At 46.5% G+C, this 15686-nt stretch overlaps 1 protein-coding gene across 2 annotated transcripts in view; it reads right to left on the bottom strand.

The window, feature by feature from the left end:
* Positions 1-14443, bottom strand: part of IFT43 (intraflagellar transport 43) — a 46354-nt gene extending 31911 nt beyond the window's left edge. Inside the window, exons 1-3 of one of the 2 annotated variants that reach the window (XM_083837459.1) lie at positions 13078-14443; positions 12876-12965; positions 6438-6467 (exon numbers count right to left, since the gene is read on the bottom strand). In XM_083837459.1, the coding sequence (XP_083693585.1) occupies positions 6438-6467; positions 12876-12965; positions 13078-13122 (165 nt within the window). In that variant the 5' untranslated portion in view covers positions 13123-14443. The remainder of the gene's footprint in view (positions 1-6437; positions 6468-12875; positions 12966-13077) is intronic. The other variant, XM_083837460.1, reaches the window with a different exon arrangement.
* Positions 14444-15686: the final 1243 nt, after the last annotated feature.

The raw sequence follows: 15686 nt of genomic DNA, 5'->3' as shown, positions 1-15686 counted from the left end.
GAAGGCAGGATTTCCCAAGCCTTCTTCCCAACACTTTCATACTACCACCGTAATCAGGATTTTATCTCTCCCTTTGAAAAATGACTGGCCTTGCTCGGTGAGCCTGAATTCCATCTCTCTTGCATTAATGCAGAAACGCTACCTTCTTCTTTATCTGTAGTCAGGCCCCTTCTTATCAGACAGGTGTTCGATTCTAATTTGGCTTCCTCATTAAGACAGAAATTTCCAACATACTTGTCAGATCATGTCTGCTGTTTTGAAGGTGCTAGTTGGATATCGCTTCCCTCACGGAAGCAACTAACCCGTGTCTCTGTGGGTCCTGAGGATCCAGCAAAGTTTCTGTTAAGACCCACCACAACGCAGGCAGATTACGGACACGTTGGGTCCCTCAGATTCTCAGGAGGGTCTGGAAATGTGAATTAATTTACCTTCATCAACATGACAACTCCTTTGTAACAGCAAGCACCCTGTGCAGGGAAGCAGGGACTCAAATGACATTGACAGTATGCAACAGAGGACATACAATCTTTCTGTCATGCTGTACATCTCCTTAAAATGTGTAGGATCTGTGGTCTGCCCCATATGAAAACATGGTGAGATTTGTGTGTGGTTTGTGTCCTGTTTTCACCTAGTCATGACCATGGAGCAGAAAGAAAGAAAGGAGTATGTCCAGACTAGAGCTTCCTTTTCTCCAGTAGGTTGCCACAGTTTCCCCTGACTGAGGAAAAGCAAATGTTCACAAACAAGCCTGATTAATTAGTTTTGACTGTTGCCAGTTAAGGAGCTGTAAGTCAAATAGCTTCTAAGCAGCTACATAACACTCACAATCCACACAGATCTCAGAGCACAAATGATATCAAAAAGGGTTCAATTTCCAGATCTAGGCAAGCCCAGTTTTTTTTGCAAAGAGCAGCCCATCTCTGCTAGCCCTCTTTATCACTTCCATAGACAGTAGAAATAACACATCTGATTGTGATGAATCCCCTCCAAGGACTTCTGCATGTCTTAAATGCCTAGTAGAAAAGACTGGATTTTCATTTCTTTCATGATGTGTCATTCTTCATAGTCACTGACCTTCCTTTATAAGGGAAACTGCTACTGAGACGGAAACATTTCTTGGGGGGGCTTCAAATATTCTCCATTATCCACCACAGCAGGTAATGGAGGAGCTCATTGTTAAACAGTTGTCAAGAGTTTCTTCCCTAAAACAATGGTCAGCTCCATCTAACTAGTCCTTTTACGTGTGTACCTGCTGAGAAGTTGGCACATTGCAACATCCGACACCTTAACCTGCCGCAAGAGTTATTGCTCTTTCGTGCATGAAACCACCACAGCATCACACAACAACCTGATTCCGTGAGCAGGGCATTACCAGGTGGAAATCCCTCAAAACCCACGGTTACAGGGCTATGCCCCTTCTATCCCCCCTAGATGTAAACATCTCTCACCCAATTTGCTCCTACCTTGTGCTACCTACTAACAGAAGCGTTCCCATCCATCTACACCACTTCTACAGTTCTTTTACTTCCTTCAGTTGGGTCTGGGAGAATTCAAAGCATGAAAAAGATGTGTGGAAAGAAAAGGAAAAGCTTTCAATAAAATTATTTCCTATGCGAGTGTCAGGGTCTGTCCCTAATCCACATCAAGGTAGCCAAGCAGGAAGGACACGACTAGAAAGGCTGGGAAACACAGCTGACCAGAAATGCTATTTCAGTAGATGTCATCAGAAGGCTAGCAGATAACCTCAGAAAGCTGAAAATAACTGCCCTGCCTGCCAGCCACTTGGGGTGCACGGGAGAGAGGCAGCGCGAGGCCTTGGGGAGCTCCGGGCCACACAGTGCTGGGGCTCACACTGGGGAAGTTGGCCTAATTAGGGAACAAAAGTTCAGCTGCATTTTTGAGATTCCTCCTGGAGAATCTGGCCAACTTCCAGCTGAGCGGTCCCCGGGAACAGGCTCGGAGTCCGGCATTTCTACAAGCAACCAGAAGACCACTGGAAAAAAAAATGAAAAAGAAAAGACGCAATCCCTATAAAAAGTAAGCAGGTAAAAAAGCCAGTGCTTCCTTGGATGCCGGTTCCCATCAGTGGAGGGTGTTTATTAACAGAATCCAAACAGAGGACAGAGACTCTTGGACACAGAGGGACAAATTCAGCCGAGCCCAGGACAAACACACAAAAATGGCATTCAAAACGTGCACCAGCTACAGGAAAATCTGCCTCAGAGAGCCCTCCCAGGTTCCCAGAAAGGCCTGTCACTTCAAGAGCTACCTACTGCCAGTCCACCCCACTCCCAACTGCATGCCTAAGAAGGCAAACCCTGGCAACAAACCATACAGAGAAAGTAGCTATTCCCTGGTGAGAGCTGTTCCACAAGCTGAAGATCACAAGAGAAAACAGGATGCTAGAGAAAACACAGTAAGACCGCAATGTCTTTGGGATGTGAACTATTTGTCCACCATTCCCTAGATCTTACTGCCACGCAAGCTATAGATCCCAAAAGGGCTACAAGAGACTGTGTTATTATTATACAGGTCCTTTTAGGTCTTCTTAGGTAACGAACTCTCTAACTAGAGTGGCTGGACAGTGCCTATTTTGGCCTAAATAATGTCCCCCAGTGAACACACAGCTGAGTGCATCCAGTGTTGGGTTCCTCCGTCCCACATCTCTGAGCCACAGGCAGGAAACGTGGGGAAGATCACCTGGGGAGCGGCTGCTAGGCAGATTGAGACCAGACCAGACAAAGCAATGAGAGTTTGGAGCTGGGTGCCAACCGCTGTGCGAGGGTAAGAACTGGGTCAGGAAAATACCGCTCTGATTAAAGGCCCTGATCATACAAAGCCCAAGGCCATGTCTACACCACAGGTGCAGACACACCTGCAAGCAGGATCCCTGTGAGTCAGCTCGAGTCTGGAAAGGCTCTGGCTTGAGTTGCTTCTGGTAACCACGCTTGTACCACCCCACAGCACTGCCCAGCTGGTGCAGGTTGCTTCTCACCGGGGGATCCGTGTCATCTACGCTGTGTTTTACAATGCAAACACACAAACCTCGCCAAATAAGCCCACCACTGGCTTCACATTTCAGGGACTTAAACATCTGATAACTGTTCTTCCAACAACCACTCACTGAAAGCATTTGCTCCTGACATGTCTTCTTAACCTAAAAAGCAACCACTGGGACCTAGAGCTCCAGAAGGACTTCACTGCCCCTCTGGAAAGGTCAGATCCTCAAATTCTCTTTGCAATTGTCACTTTAAAGCATGTCATCGCTCAAACTTTGAGTGATAAAGAGGCATAGATGTCAGCATCCACCTAGTTACGGGGCAGAAATCAGGTGTTCTCCCTGCTATAGCCCATGAAACACCTCAAGGCTACCTATGGCATGCCTGCCAGAAAAGAACTATAGAGCAAAGTCCCAGCTGGATTCACTAGGACTAAACCAGATGTCTTCCTGCTCAAATGTTGTTATCTTGAGATAAGAAAGTCCTTCCCTGCGGCCCAGAACTTCTTTCAGTTCCCTTCTGCAAAGCAGAGCAGCTTCAAGAGAAGGGACTGAGAGCCTTCTCAGACCAGAACAGCTCACAGGTTTGTCATTAGACATAATATTCTCTAGGGAAGTGGGAAACATGACTTGATACATCTGTCAGGAGGAGAAAGAGGGGAATAAAATCAGTATCTTCCAGCCTGGAAAGGAGATGGTGGGTTTGATCTTTGAGTTTATGCATAAAACATGTGGCTTCAATGTCAAAATCAACACCTCCATCCCTGGTGCTCCCTGAAGAAAAAGGTCCTGCTCCACTGCTGATGGCTACAAAGCACCAGGATGGGGACCAGGATCCCTCCTTGCTAGTGCAAGGACTTGCTCTCCTATAGCTCTCACAGAGATGCCAGGACTCCGCAGAAGAGCAGGGTTTCAGCCACACTGCAGTCCCCAGTCACTCTTTACCACCTTAACAGATCCATGGTCCCATCCTGATAGTCTACATACCACACAGTTTGGGGACCTAAACGGGATAAAATAGTGGATCTTGCTGTTAGGGTAAGGGATCTAAATCCCTCCGTGGATCTGTGTTTAGGGAATCCCCACTGTTTTCCTGCACCAAGTTCTATCCCTCCTTTCAGGCAGGAGCTAAAGTAAACTGGAGAAAGAACTTCTCCAAGGCCCCAGAGCAAATCTGTGGCAAAGCCAGGAAGAGAACCCAGCAAAAATCTTGGCTCCCAGCCACGTTCATACTCCTCCTGCTTATTCTGCCTCTGCAAATTAACTGAGATATTAGGATACACCCTTTATTATACCATTGATCAGCCTTACAGCCTTTGGAAGGTGCAGCCAAATGAGTGATTCAGCTGGCAAAAATTCAGATGCAAGATGAGTGGTTTGCCAGGGGATGCAAAATGAGTCTCAGAGCAGGCAGATGGCTGGAGGGCAGGACTTCAGCAGGTACGTTCACATCAACAGCACAGATGGGGCTGCGTGCTACTATTCGGGCAGCCACAAACTATCTGCACAGCAGCAAGAGGAAAGGGACCAAATCCAGGAAGAGTTCAGATTGTAACACTCAGCACAGCCCAAAGGGAGTTCAGAAAAGGGTTGCATGAGCCATCAGGGGGACAGAGGGGCCAACCTCGGACAGATGATTCAAGAAGCCAAGTATTTCAGCTTGACCAGGCAATGACTAAGGGAGGGATATACTGCAACTAAACAAGTTTTGGATCACACTTTTTATTATAAAGTTCCACTAATAATTGGTTCAGAAGGGGCTTGCGATACAATTAATAGAAGTTAGGAAGCATTTTAAAGTCATAAGTATTAAAAGTTACAAGTCAGATTTCTCAGTGTTCCATTAACCATTTTGTTACCCTTCACAGGCATGTCCAAGTGGAAAAATACTTTCAAGGGTGACTGTGCTGCTTAAGAGCATAAGCCTGAATAAAGGGTGCAGGAATTATTCAGACAGGAGGGGTTTCAAAGAGGAGATCACTTCATACCAAGGAAAATCTCCTTCCCAGGGACCATTGCACAACATCCGTGAAGCAACAACAATTGCTCATGCAGAAGTCACATCAGTTTAATTGTTTTGAAGAAATTCAGCAGCCAGGAGCAAGAAGACACCTGCAACATGTGACCAGCCACCACTCAGTACAGCAGACTTTGGGAATCAAAGAATTAGGACAAGGCAAGGAGGCGGAATTAGTTCCAATGAAATGACTGTAAGGACTGGTTACAGCGAGGTAAAAAAATAAAAAAATAAAAAAAAAGGCTTAGGTCAAAATTAGGAAAAAATGAGGAAAAAAATCTGTTGGGTGACCAGTCCCCCAACTAGACCCATCCACAGATCTGTTTGTCTGATAAATGGAAAAGTGCGCTAGATATAGTTGTGAACCATCCGTCACTGATTAATAAACTCAGTGGATCTTTCTTACAGTATCATCTCCGGCACTACCGAGAGAAAACTGAGCGTATCTGAATAGTCTTAACTCCTTGTGATAAGTATACCCCACCAAGGCCAGAAATAATGAGATGGTCGATACAGGTTTCTTTTCTGGGCTTTAAACTTCACAAATGGACCTAGTACACTACCACTACAGGGCTGGTGCTTCAGCAGAACGAATCAGTGTGTGGGAAAGGATGTTTTAATTATCTAACTTATACAGAGAGCTACTCCAGCCAGGAAAAGTCAGCAACACCAATTCCATCCCTCAGAAGAGTGCAAGACTACTAGCACGGAGACTTTAACAGAAACAGGCACTAGTTCGTAGTTTGTTCTGAACAGCACCAGCTTGTCTCCTAATGCCAAATGAATGCCGAGATGTATTTTAGCTTTGCGGCATGACAAGAAAGGATAAGTGTATTCCTTTCCTCTGTGTAGCGGGAGGTAGTAAGAAGCATTATGCCATCCCGTTAACCACAGGTATAAACATTCCAGAGCAGGTACAGTAAAGAGGAAGGGCTCACAGGAAACAGACAAGCACACATCCCTATTACTACCAGCTGGCCTTCTCTTCTGGGGCACCAGCAGGACTCCATAATCCCTTAAGACAAGTTTTCATGTTATGGGAGCAAGCTAAACATAGTGGACAGGCATCTAGGTAGGCTCAGATAGGTTCTGTACTTCATTAGCTAATTGTTGCCCTGACTTTTAAAATGAAAATAGAACATCTTTCCAGTGGCCACGTGTAGGTCTGTGACCCCAGTACAAGATGCAGCAGCTGATAACAGCAGCTGTTAGAAAGACAATTAAAAACAAAAATAACAACAACAAAACTGTCAATAATAGGAACAGAGGATGCAGGAGAGGTACTGCATCTCAGGCATGATTTTTTCTTATTCTCCAGTGCTAGAGTCCCCTCCTAAGGTAGTCTCCAGACACATGGATAGGTTGGTCCTACTAGTCCCCTCCAGAGGAGCCAGCATCTATCTAGAAAGCCTCTAGTCTTACATGGTCAACCTTTTCCTCAGGGTCTTCATCCTAGAAGGATAAGGAGGGAAAAAGAGAGAAAGAAGTTAAAAGGAAAAGCTACATAACTCTATGCAAAATAGTGTGGAAGATCGATGTGAATGGCTGTTCCACAGCACACACTTTGCAACCTTCATCGCTTGAATGAAGTACAAAGTTGATCCCATTGTTGTAAGATTTTATATCCACAGTCATCTATGCGTATACAAACTGTAATACTACAAAGCATGCCTGTTTGACTGCAGAGACAGGAAAGTCTGCCAGCAGTCATATCCTTGAAAGGAATACTAACAGGAAAAAAAAAAAAAAACAACTACAAATGAAAGTGAGAGGAGAATAAACTTAGTTCTAGTAGCATGAGAAAACCCAGATTTTTCAGTCACATAGGATGCTAGAAAGGTTTGAACGGACAGACACTGCAACCGTGCCAGAGCCCACAAAGGATGCCAGACCAGTCATGCTGGGGGTTATACACCATAGCAGGTTGCACCTCTATTTTCAGAAGCCACTGTTTCTCAGACCAAATTCAGATCCTCCACTGGGAGCAGGAGCTGTAGCCGCTAGCATAAGTTAGCCTTAGCTGACGATAGTGTTGTGTAAGTGCACGAACTTCAGTTAACCCCATTGTATAAGGGAGCAGCTTAGTTATGGGGCAGATGAGTAACTGCAGTAAAGCAGCCTCTTAATCACTGCGAAACTTGTGAGCTGGTTGAGAACCTTCTGACGAGCAGACTGCCAGAACCAGCAGCAACCACTTGTTAGGCACCAAATACGAGGAGGAGGCAATTAAGAATCTGGTAATCTCTACACAGTCCTAGAATAACAGCATTCACATCATTCAGGGAGAGACTATAATGTATCCCACAACCCTGCACCAGAACTAAGCACAGCACAGCTGGAACCACTATGCTAACCTACCTTTCTTCTGGACTGCATCTTCTCTCCTCTGGAACAGGGAAGTCATGTAATTTACAAATTCCTTGTATCTCTGATTAAAGTGTTTTGGTATTTGAGTTCACCTGGTCTCTGTGCTGTCATTTGGCCTTATGGTCTTACTGTGACAAGAACAGAGGGAGGCTACATGCAGGTTAGGGCAGCAGGCATACTGAAGTGTCCGTATCAGTGAGCAGTGTAAATGAAATCGGATTCACCTAACTCGTAAAATCTGTCAGAACTGTGTATCTGTCAACCAGGGGCCCCTCGTTCTCCCACCTGAGAGCAAAAAGGCTTCTGCAGGGCCCAACATGACCTAAACTTCTCTGGACGTACAGATCCCAGGCAGTACAGGACTCACAGTCGCACTGAAGGAAATCCAGCTGGACAACGCGTGTTGAAAAAGCATTTAAATAAAAGCATTTAAATAACCACCTCTTTGAGCAATCTTCCATCTGGATTTCACCCTCAGCAACTGCTGTGCAGTTGTTTGTTCACTTGGGTTAGATAACCAGAGTAACATTTAAATGCAGCTTGGATGTCAGCCTCAGGAACGTGGCCAAAAGTCACTACCATGAGTATCTGTAAGCTGGGTGGTAGAAATCCAAATAGCTGCTCTGCAAAAGCTACCTGCGGGAACATCCTTCCAACGTGCAGTGGAATCACCTCGAGCTTTTGTCTGTCTGCATGAACCTTGCCTATATTTTTGCAGCAAAGAAATAATCATTTTTAAGTATCACCCATGGACCAGAACTGTATAAGCAGGCTTATAGATATTAGGTAGGACAATAAGCGAAGAACATACTTTCAGAAGTGAGAGCACAGAGACTTTCCGCAGGCCTTGGTGAAACATGTGGAAGAAGCCCATCAGGGATCTTAAATGATTTTGAACAAACCGTGACATGAAGTAAAAGAGACCCTCTCCTACCCGTATGGAGATATCCTCAGCATAGCCTGGAAAACCCTCATCCTTTAGGCTGATACATTGCCTGTTAAAAGCAGAGGATCTACAAAGTGCTGCCAGAGGGACATCAACAACACCATGTTGAATTCATAAGAGGCAGAAACCCAACGAAGTCTTGGACAAAGTCCCAAGAGAATCCCGTCACTGTAGGATAAAAAGAAAACTGACTGGAAGCAGAATAACATGAAAATCCTTTTGCATACTAATTTCTTATGGAACAACAAATAGTTCACTCTTGCTGAGAGGAGACACAGAAAAGGAAAAAACTGCTGATATATCTAAATGAAAGGGTTTTCCACTCAGCTTTCCAAATTAATCCCATCAAGAGCTCCAAACCTGGCTGAACAACTTCTTTTGGTGGATGTCATCAAGCCAGCATCCAGGCTGTTGGACATAGCAATGCTAGAGCCAGGAAAAAGGTTTGACTTTTATTCTAGACAAGCGTCCAGAAGTCCTGGTAGAATGCGAGAGCAAAGATCTTCAATAGATCTCATCATGTGATCTGCCCCTCCCATTATACAAATAACATGGCCAGCTTGAGTCTGTCTGATTTTGTCAGAAACCTGATAGCATCAAGATGAGTGAAAAGTAACACAGCAAGCCAAGGGATGGGAAAGGCCTCCCAATGGAAAAATGGCTATATTACCCCTCTGAAAATGAATGTTTGAAATGCAGAGTTCTGGCATGCTGCTAGCAGATTTATCTCTAGGAATTCCCATTTACGGCATATTCCCCAGGGTGCCCGAGAAGTGCCTGCTAATTTGCCAAGGAGCTCTAAAGGCCAGGAACGCACACAGCCATTGTTGCAGAAGGATGCTGACTGTACCAATTACAGCAAATAATCATGTTCCTTCTTGCCTCTTGAAATAATACCTAGCTGCAATGTTGTTTGTTAGTACTTGTACTTCTGAAAAGGCAGGAATGCTCTGCGTGTCAATGGCAGGCTACGAGCTTTTTGACACTGAGCTCTTTGAGGAGCCAGAGGTCTGAATTTGAAGGTAATGCAGATGCTTTCACACAGGAATGGGAATAGAGTTAAGGAATTTATTGTGGGAGAGTGAACACCATATATATATACAACAGACACTCAAAAGACACTAAAATACTATATTTTTATAGAGCTTGAGGGACATATAGCCTGCTACAAGGCACAAGAGATTGCAGCTGTGCCCTAGGAAAAAGGTTTTCACAACACAATTGTGAAAGAAGACAGACAGGTGATGAGATGTACCATTGTTTGGGGTCTCTTTTGGAAGACAGAGTCCAGGTCAACAAGAAATCAGCAGTAATCTGATAAGATCTACGCTCCAAGTCAGAAGATTTGCATATTGACTTGAAAACAAAGATCTTTTTAATTATGTTAAATGAGTTGTTCACATCTCAAAGTGATTTCCTTGTAATAAGCCCAAATGTTGAAACACAGATAGACAGACAGGTACTTTCTGCTTCCTTCAAGCAAGCTGCTCTGACTGGAAAACACATCCAGGATGGTTCTCACTGTCAAGAAAAGACCAGAACATTAAGACAAATGAGATGTTCACATCAAAAGCTTGAGCTAAGCGGAAGCTGGGTGGATTGACATGGAAATATAAAAAAATAAGAAGTCAAGATGAATCTTATAACAGTTTTAAAACCTTGAGGAACAACCAAGAACTGAATTCGTATCCTGAATGTGAAACTGCCCATGAAGGTGTCAATAGGCAAAGGTTTAGGACAAATCTCTTTGTCTTCAAAATCACTAGTAGGAATAAACCCTCTTGTGATGAAATTAATTACTGGCCACTATGGCCAGTTCTAGTAAAAGTATGGTTTTTATGTAGTTATTTTATTTTGAGTTTCTTTGGGGAAGGTTCCTTGAAAGGGTTTCAGGATGACCAGATGGTTGCATGAGACATCCATTGTAACGGCTGACCCCACCATGGAGGCAAGCCAAGGCCAAGCTTCCAGAAAAGTAAAAGGTGGCTGCCAACCCATGGTGAAGGAAAATGCAAGCTTAGATCTATTAAATGCTCATTTTGGTATCAAATATGACCGTGTATGAAAGGCCTCTGATTCTGAAGCAAAGGAAAAGGCTGAGGCTTATACATAGTAGATTTTGTCTCTTCTCCAGTAGCTCCAAGGTTTCCAGTTAACAGCAACACTTAGCAACAAAGAACTGTCTGAAGGGAGAATATTGACACAAACATTTCTTCCTGGTGGTTAAGATCCAGTAATAACATATTTGAATCGTTTAAGGCGTGGAAGGCCTCACCCTTCTGCTGCTGAAAAGCTCACTGCCTTCAGTCAGAAGATTCTAACTATTTCTTAGGCCTCTCCAGGGATGCCCAAGGACTGGAACCTTTATGATCTCTTCACAGCTATTAGGATGGCTGTGATGTGAGACGCACCAAGTACAACTGCAGTAAGGTACAGTCAGTCGGTACCCCTACAACATGCTTTGGTCGCTTTCTAACCAGGGACTCGGTCCATAAATGAGGATGGGCAGTTCCAGCAGAGAACAATCTGACAGTGAGCCGCCTTCATCTGGAGGTTAACCAAGGTTAACACCCACGTGCAGCACCGGCTGTTTTTTTCAAGGCTTTCTTTACCTATGGGCCCCACTGTTAATTTGATTGCTTAAATTACAAAAGATCCTACTACTGGATGTGGATAAAGAGCTCCATTTGCTTTGCACAGACCTGGTATTTCCTATCAGGTCTTTCCAGTGCTGCAAGGACGGATGGAAGAAAGCAAAGGCAAAACCATCTGATGTCAGTGTCCCTGTGTCCCTTGCTTCACAGGAGTTTCACAGGGCTCACTGATGAGGCACAGAGCCAGCCTGGGGGATCACCTCAGATCTCCTGAACTTCTTCAAATGTATATTCAACTTCTTACTATGCAGGAGCTAAAATTTCAGTATAATTTCTGCCAGTCACATTAAACAGGCTGGGCATCACATCTAGGCAAGTATCAGTTACTCCACTTACTGTAAATGCTCTTCCTCATTCTCTAGTACCCACAACTGTGCCAAAAGGAGTTGGTTTGATTTGCCTGTAGAAAGGGATTTAACCCTAGAGACCAGAGCACTCCATTTTGGCTAACGTGGCAGAGAAGTACTGCTACATCAAAGAGGATGAACTCTGCAGAGTTTAGGTGACCTCTGAGCATGGGCCTTTTGCTCCTTCCAGAAACTCCCTCACAGGATTCCTCCTGAGCTCCTAATACAACCAGGGAAGGAAGAGTGCATGGGTGGGAGGAGATGATTCTCTGTTATGCCTATTAAAAGAGAAAACAGCATACTCTCTCCAGTGGGGAATAAAAAAAAAGCTACATGAAGTGTAATTGTAAGAGGAGCTGTAACAGTGTGTTTTCAACAGCATAGCAGGGACTCCAGGGAAACAACCCCTAGAAACACATTTTGGCACAGATGACTGGGACACAGCTACTCCACGTGAGAGTTTTGTCATGACACAGAGTATCAAAGTAGCCACTCCTCAGACAGACCGTCCCACGGCTGGGAGCACAGAAGCTTCAAGTACAGTTGGTGCCAGGGTAGTCAGCAGGGCAAAGTGGTTTTGCAGTTCAAAGAAACCAAGAATGCAGTATGTTGGAGAACACTACTGGTACTGCAAAAAGCTAAGTATTATCTCATATAAACAAATGCCACTGTCAACGTGCTGGAAGTCTGATGACCCTTTTATCCATTTGAAGGTGTAAGGGAGAACTGTCTGTATGTCATTTCCTGACAGATAGATGCTCCTTTCAGCAGGAGATGCCTGTGGGGAGCAACAGAGAGCAAACCTCCAGGATTTCAGGATTCTGCAGCAGTAAGCAAGAGAGTGAATCTAAAGGGTTCAGATCTTATCTTTCTGGGTATTCCGGGATGTTGCTTCACCCTCCTGTGAAAGAGGGGTTCTATACAGTCTTCTGTATTTCAAAGAGGTATCGACAGAACAGAACCTGAACAAAAGTCTTTCTCCAGAGCCAAGTGGGAACTGAGTTTGCACATGACTGCCCATGAGACAGAGTCTCATGCTGCGAAGTTGGCTCCTAGCATGACCTTTGTGGCTGTGTGTGGACGAAAGTAAAAGTAATGTTGCTGCACAAACCTGATACTGACCACCAGAAGCTGTACTCTGGCTCTAACAAAAGCAAAGTTCAAAGGAAAGGCATCTGCTTACCTGTACTCTGCCTCGCTACCGTGGATGGTGGCAAAACTGGCAACAAAATGATGACCCTGTTCATATTTGATACCCATGGGGATACGCATGTATGGGAGGGAGAGGCCCCAAGGCTGCTTGATACAACTCTCCATGGATCTGAGAAACCACAGCCGCAGGGAAGAGCCTGTGTGAAAACCACACATCCTGCGGAAGGCAACACGGGGAAAGGGGCAGGGCAGCCACTTGGGTACTGGCTCTTAGGACAGACTTCAACAGGGAAAGCCCCCCGTGAGGGAACAGCTCTCGGCCGGCACGGGGACCCTCCCGGGGGGACAGGAGCAGGACCGCAGACGCCGCCGGTTCCCCCGGGAGGACACCCACCTCTCCGGCAGACGCAGAAGAGGAGCTCTTCCTGCTGACATTCTCGTCCCGAAGGAGGTCCTGGCGTGCCCGGCGGCCCATCCTCGGCACCTGTGGCGGAGCGGGAAGAGCACACGGTTACCGACAGGGACAGCTTCGGGAGCCGGGCACGGCACGAAGGGGCGGCCGCTCCCCTCCCGCGGCCGCTCCCGGCCCCGCTCACCCCCGCCCGGCGCGGCGCCGCCGCCCGCTGCCGCTCGGCCTCCATCCGCCGCCGCCGCCGCCGGTGCTTCCGGCACACGGCCCGCCCCGCCGGCCTCCAACCGGCCTCCAACCGGCACCGGGCCGCGGCCGGAGCCCCGGAGCCGGGCTCCCTGCCCGGAGTTTCGCTGCCGGGGCGGGGAGGAGGCGGCCCGCGGCCGCCGCTCCCCGCAGACAGGGCTGCTCCTGGCTGTACTGTTAGCAGCGACAAAGAGCGACGGCGTAGCCCTACAGCTTTAAGCCCTGCGGGAATACTTCGTGCTGGAGGCAATGCAACACGCCCCGTACACCTGCTCAACTTCAGCTGGGGCTCGTGGTCTGGCCGAAGAATTTAAGAAGTCGGAACAAATTGTGACAAATAATTCTCCCCTTTTCCATTCCTCACCGGCATTTTCAAGTAGTCATGCGGTGACTGTGATGATCTAAGGATTAAGTGAAGTAAGATCTGTAGGCAGAGGTAGTAACTTTTTATTAGATATAACCAGGGAAAAAACATACAAGAAGTGTTTCTGTGCCTGAAAGCTTGTCTGTTTTTTCCAGCTGTATCAATTGGTCTAATAAAAGATATTATCTCTCTTTACAAACCTTGACATGTTCAAAGAATTCAATAAGTGAGAGGTTATTTTCCTTTTTTGAAGCCAGGCTGGTTAGGCTCTGTGAAGTCATCATCTTCCAGATATTTGGCTCTTCTCTTTTGATTACAGATTCGGGTACCCATCAGGTAGAGCAGGCACTTCTCACCCAGCCCCGTGTTCCACCAGGCAGGAATATGGCCCTGCACTTCCCATCCACTCCTCTGACGAGCTGCGGCTGTGCAGACACGAGGAGAGGGAAGGGACTGCAGCCCCCGGGTTGCATTAGCGACTGCAGGATGTCCGAGTACAAGTGTGCCATCACCACTGGCTTCTTGCTCAGAAAATGGCACCCAAAGAGGAGTGTGACTGTATCCACAGCAATATCTGTTTAAGTGGCATTCCCTGGGCAGTTGTGACCCCAAACAAGTATCTGGTGGGGTGTTGCTACTGGAGGAAGGGCAGGAACAGTAAAGGGTGCCACCTCGAGCTGACAGATCACAAAACAGCAGGACCCATGGGTTCGCTCATCCTGAATTGTCCCTTCCCAGCCCTCTCCTCGTGATCTCTCCCCGGTCCTCACCCCAGGCACAACCCCACCAGCACATCCCAGCCCTTCCCAGAGACGTGGGGTGCTGCCCACTGCAGGGGCACCAGTCTCAGGCTGACTGAAGGAGGTGATGGAAGCAGTCCACACGCGGGAAAGAAAACAGTTGAGCAGTTGCGGAACTGAGCCTTGCCCCAGAACTTTGACTTGTGACTTCAGAAATTCTCCCTGGGAGAGAAGAGCAGATATGTAGAAAGAATGAAGCCTAAAATCTGTCCTGCCCTGCTTCTCTCTGTGTTCCCACACAGATGCATCCACTCCTCAGAATGGGCTTTGTCACCCGCGCTATGTTTTTGCCTGCTTGGGGGAGACAACAGAGGAGAAAGAGTTTTCATCCCTCGTTCTGTGTTGTGGTTAAAATGTATCTTGCTTGCTTTAAACGTCGATGTCACTCATTCTGAACAGCGTAATTCTCCTCTGTGTTTGATCCTGGACCTAGACCAGCCCCTACTCAACCAAGAAGGAGAAAGAATGAACAGGACAAACTTCTGTTCCTTCTGTGGCTGTCTAAAACCACCTTCTGCACTTGCTTTTTGTTCAGCTTAGGTCTGTGGTGGCTGGGTTTCTCTTTTCCAGTGTATTCTCAACTCTCACCCTGCCTTACTTGTTCGGTTTTGTCCCCACTATAAATCAAAGTACTGCCACCCCCTCTCCTCTGAACAGCAAGTAAGAACTACGTAAGCATTCCTTTCACACACAAGTTCTCACACCTAAGCATGGACTCCATCCATCTGGTTTCAACCCAAATCCAATCACACAGAATAGGACTAACAAAGTCCCCCGCTAGCACTGTTTGCTGTTGATTACTTCTTGACTGGGCCTATGAATAGAGCTTGTGTCTAGTCCTCCTTCTGCCTAAGAGAAAGCCTGGAGAGTCTGGGAAAGCAATCACGCTTGAGCATTCCCACATGCTTCTGGTCCTAGACCACCTTTAAAGCAAGTGCACACACATGCAGTTAAAGCTAGAGCCGTGGTGGAAAGCTCACATGGTAGCACTACAGTGGGAGAGAACAATGACAACCTTATTCAGAGCAGCTAAAGGTTTTGTCGAGCAGCTCACAGTCAGCTGCAGAATTTATGGGATGTGGGGCACCTCCAGTAGCAAGCAGTGACACAGAGCACTGCACCTTTCTTCCTCACCCCTCGCATGAGGCAGCCAGCCAGACTCCTGATTTTGGCACAGGACAGTTCACTGTAAATGTTAAGCTCCCACTGGGAAGCAAAGCGCCGAGCAAACGGTAGCTGCCAGACCTGCTCCACCCTAGCACCACCCTAGCAGCTCCAAGCACCTCACTTTGATTTTTTTTGCAATTTTTTCTCCAAGCACTTGAAAATACGTGCTCCATCTCTAAGGGTTTTTGGTGGAGGAGAAAAACTACAAATATTGTTATT

This window comes from Anser anser, assembly GCF_964211835.1.
Source record: "Anser anser genome assembly, chromosome: 5".
Lineage (NCBI taxonomy): Eukaryota > Metazoa > Chordata > Aves > Anseriformes > Anatidae > Anser > Anser anser.
The sequence above is the reverse complement of the archived record's forward strand: the minus strand, read 5'-3'. Positions and strand labels throughout refer to the sequence as shown.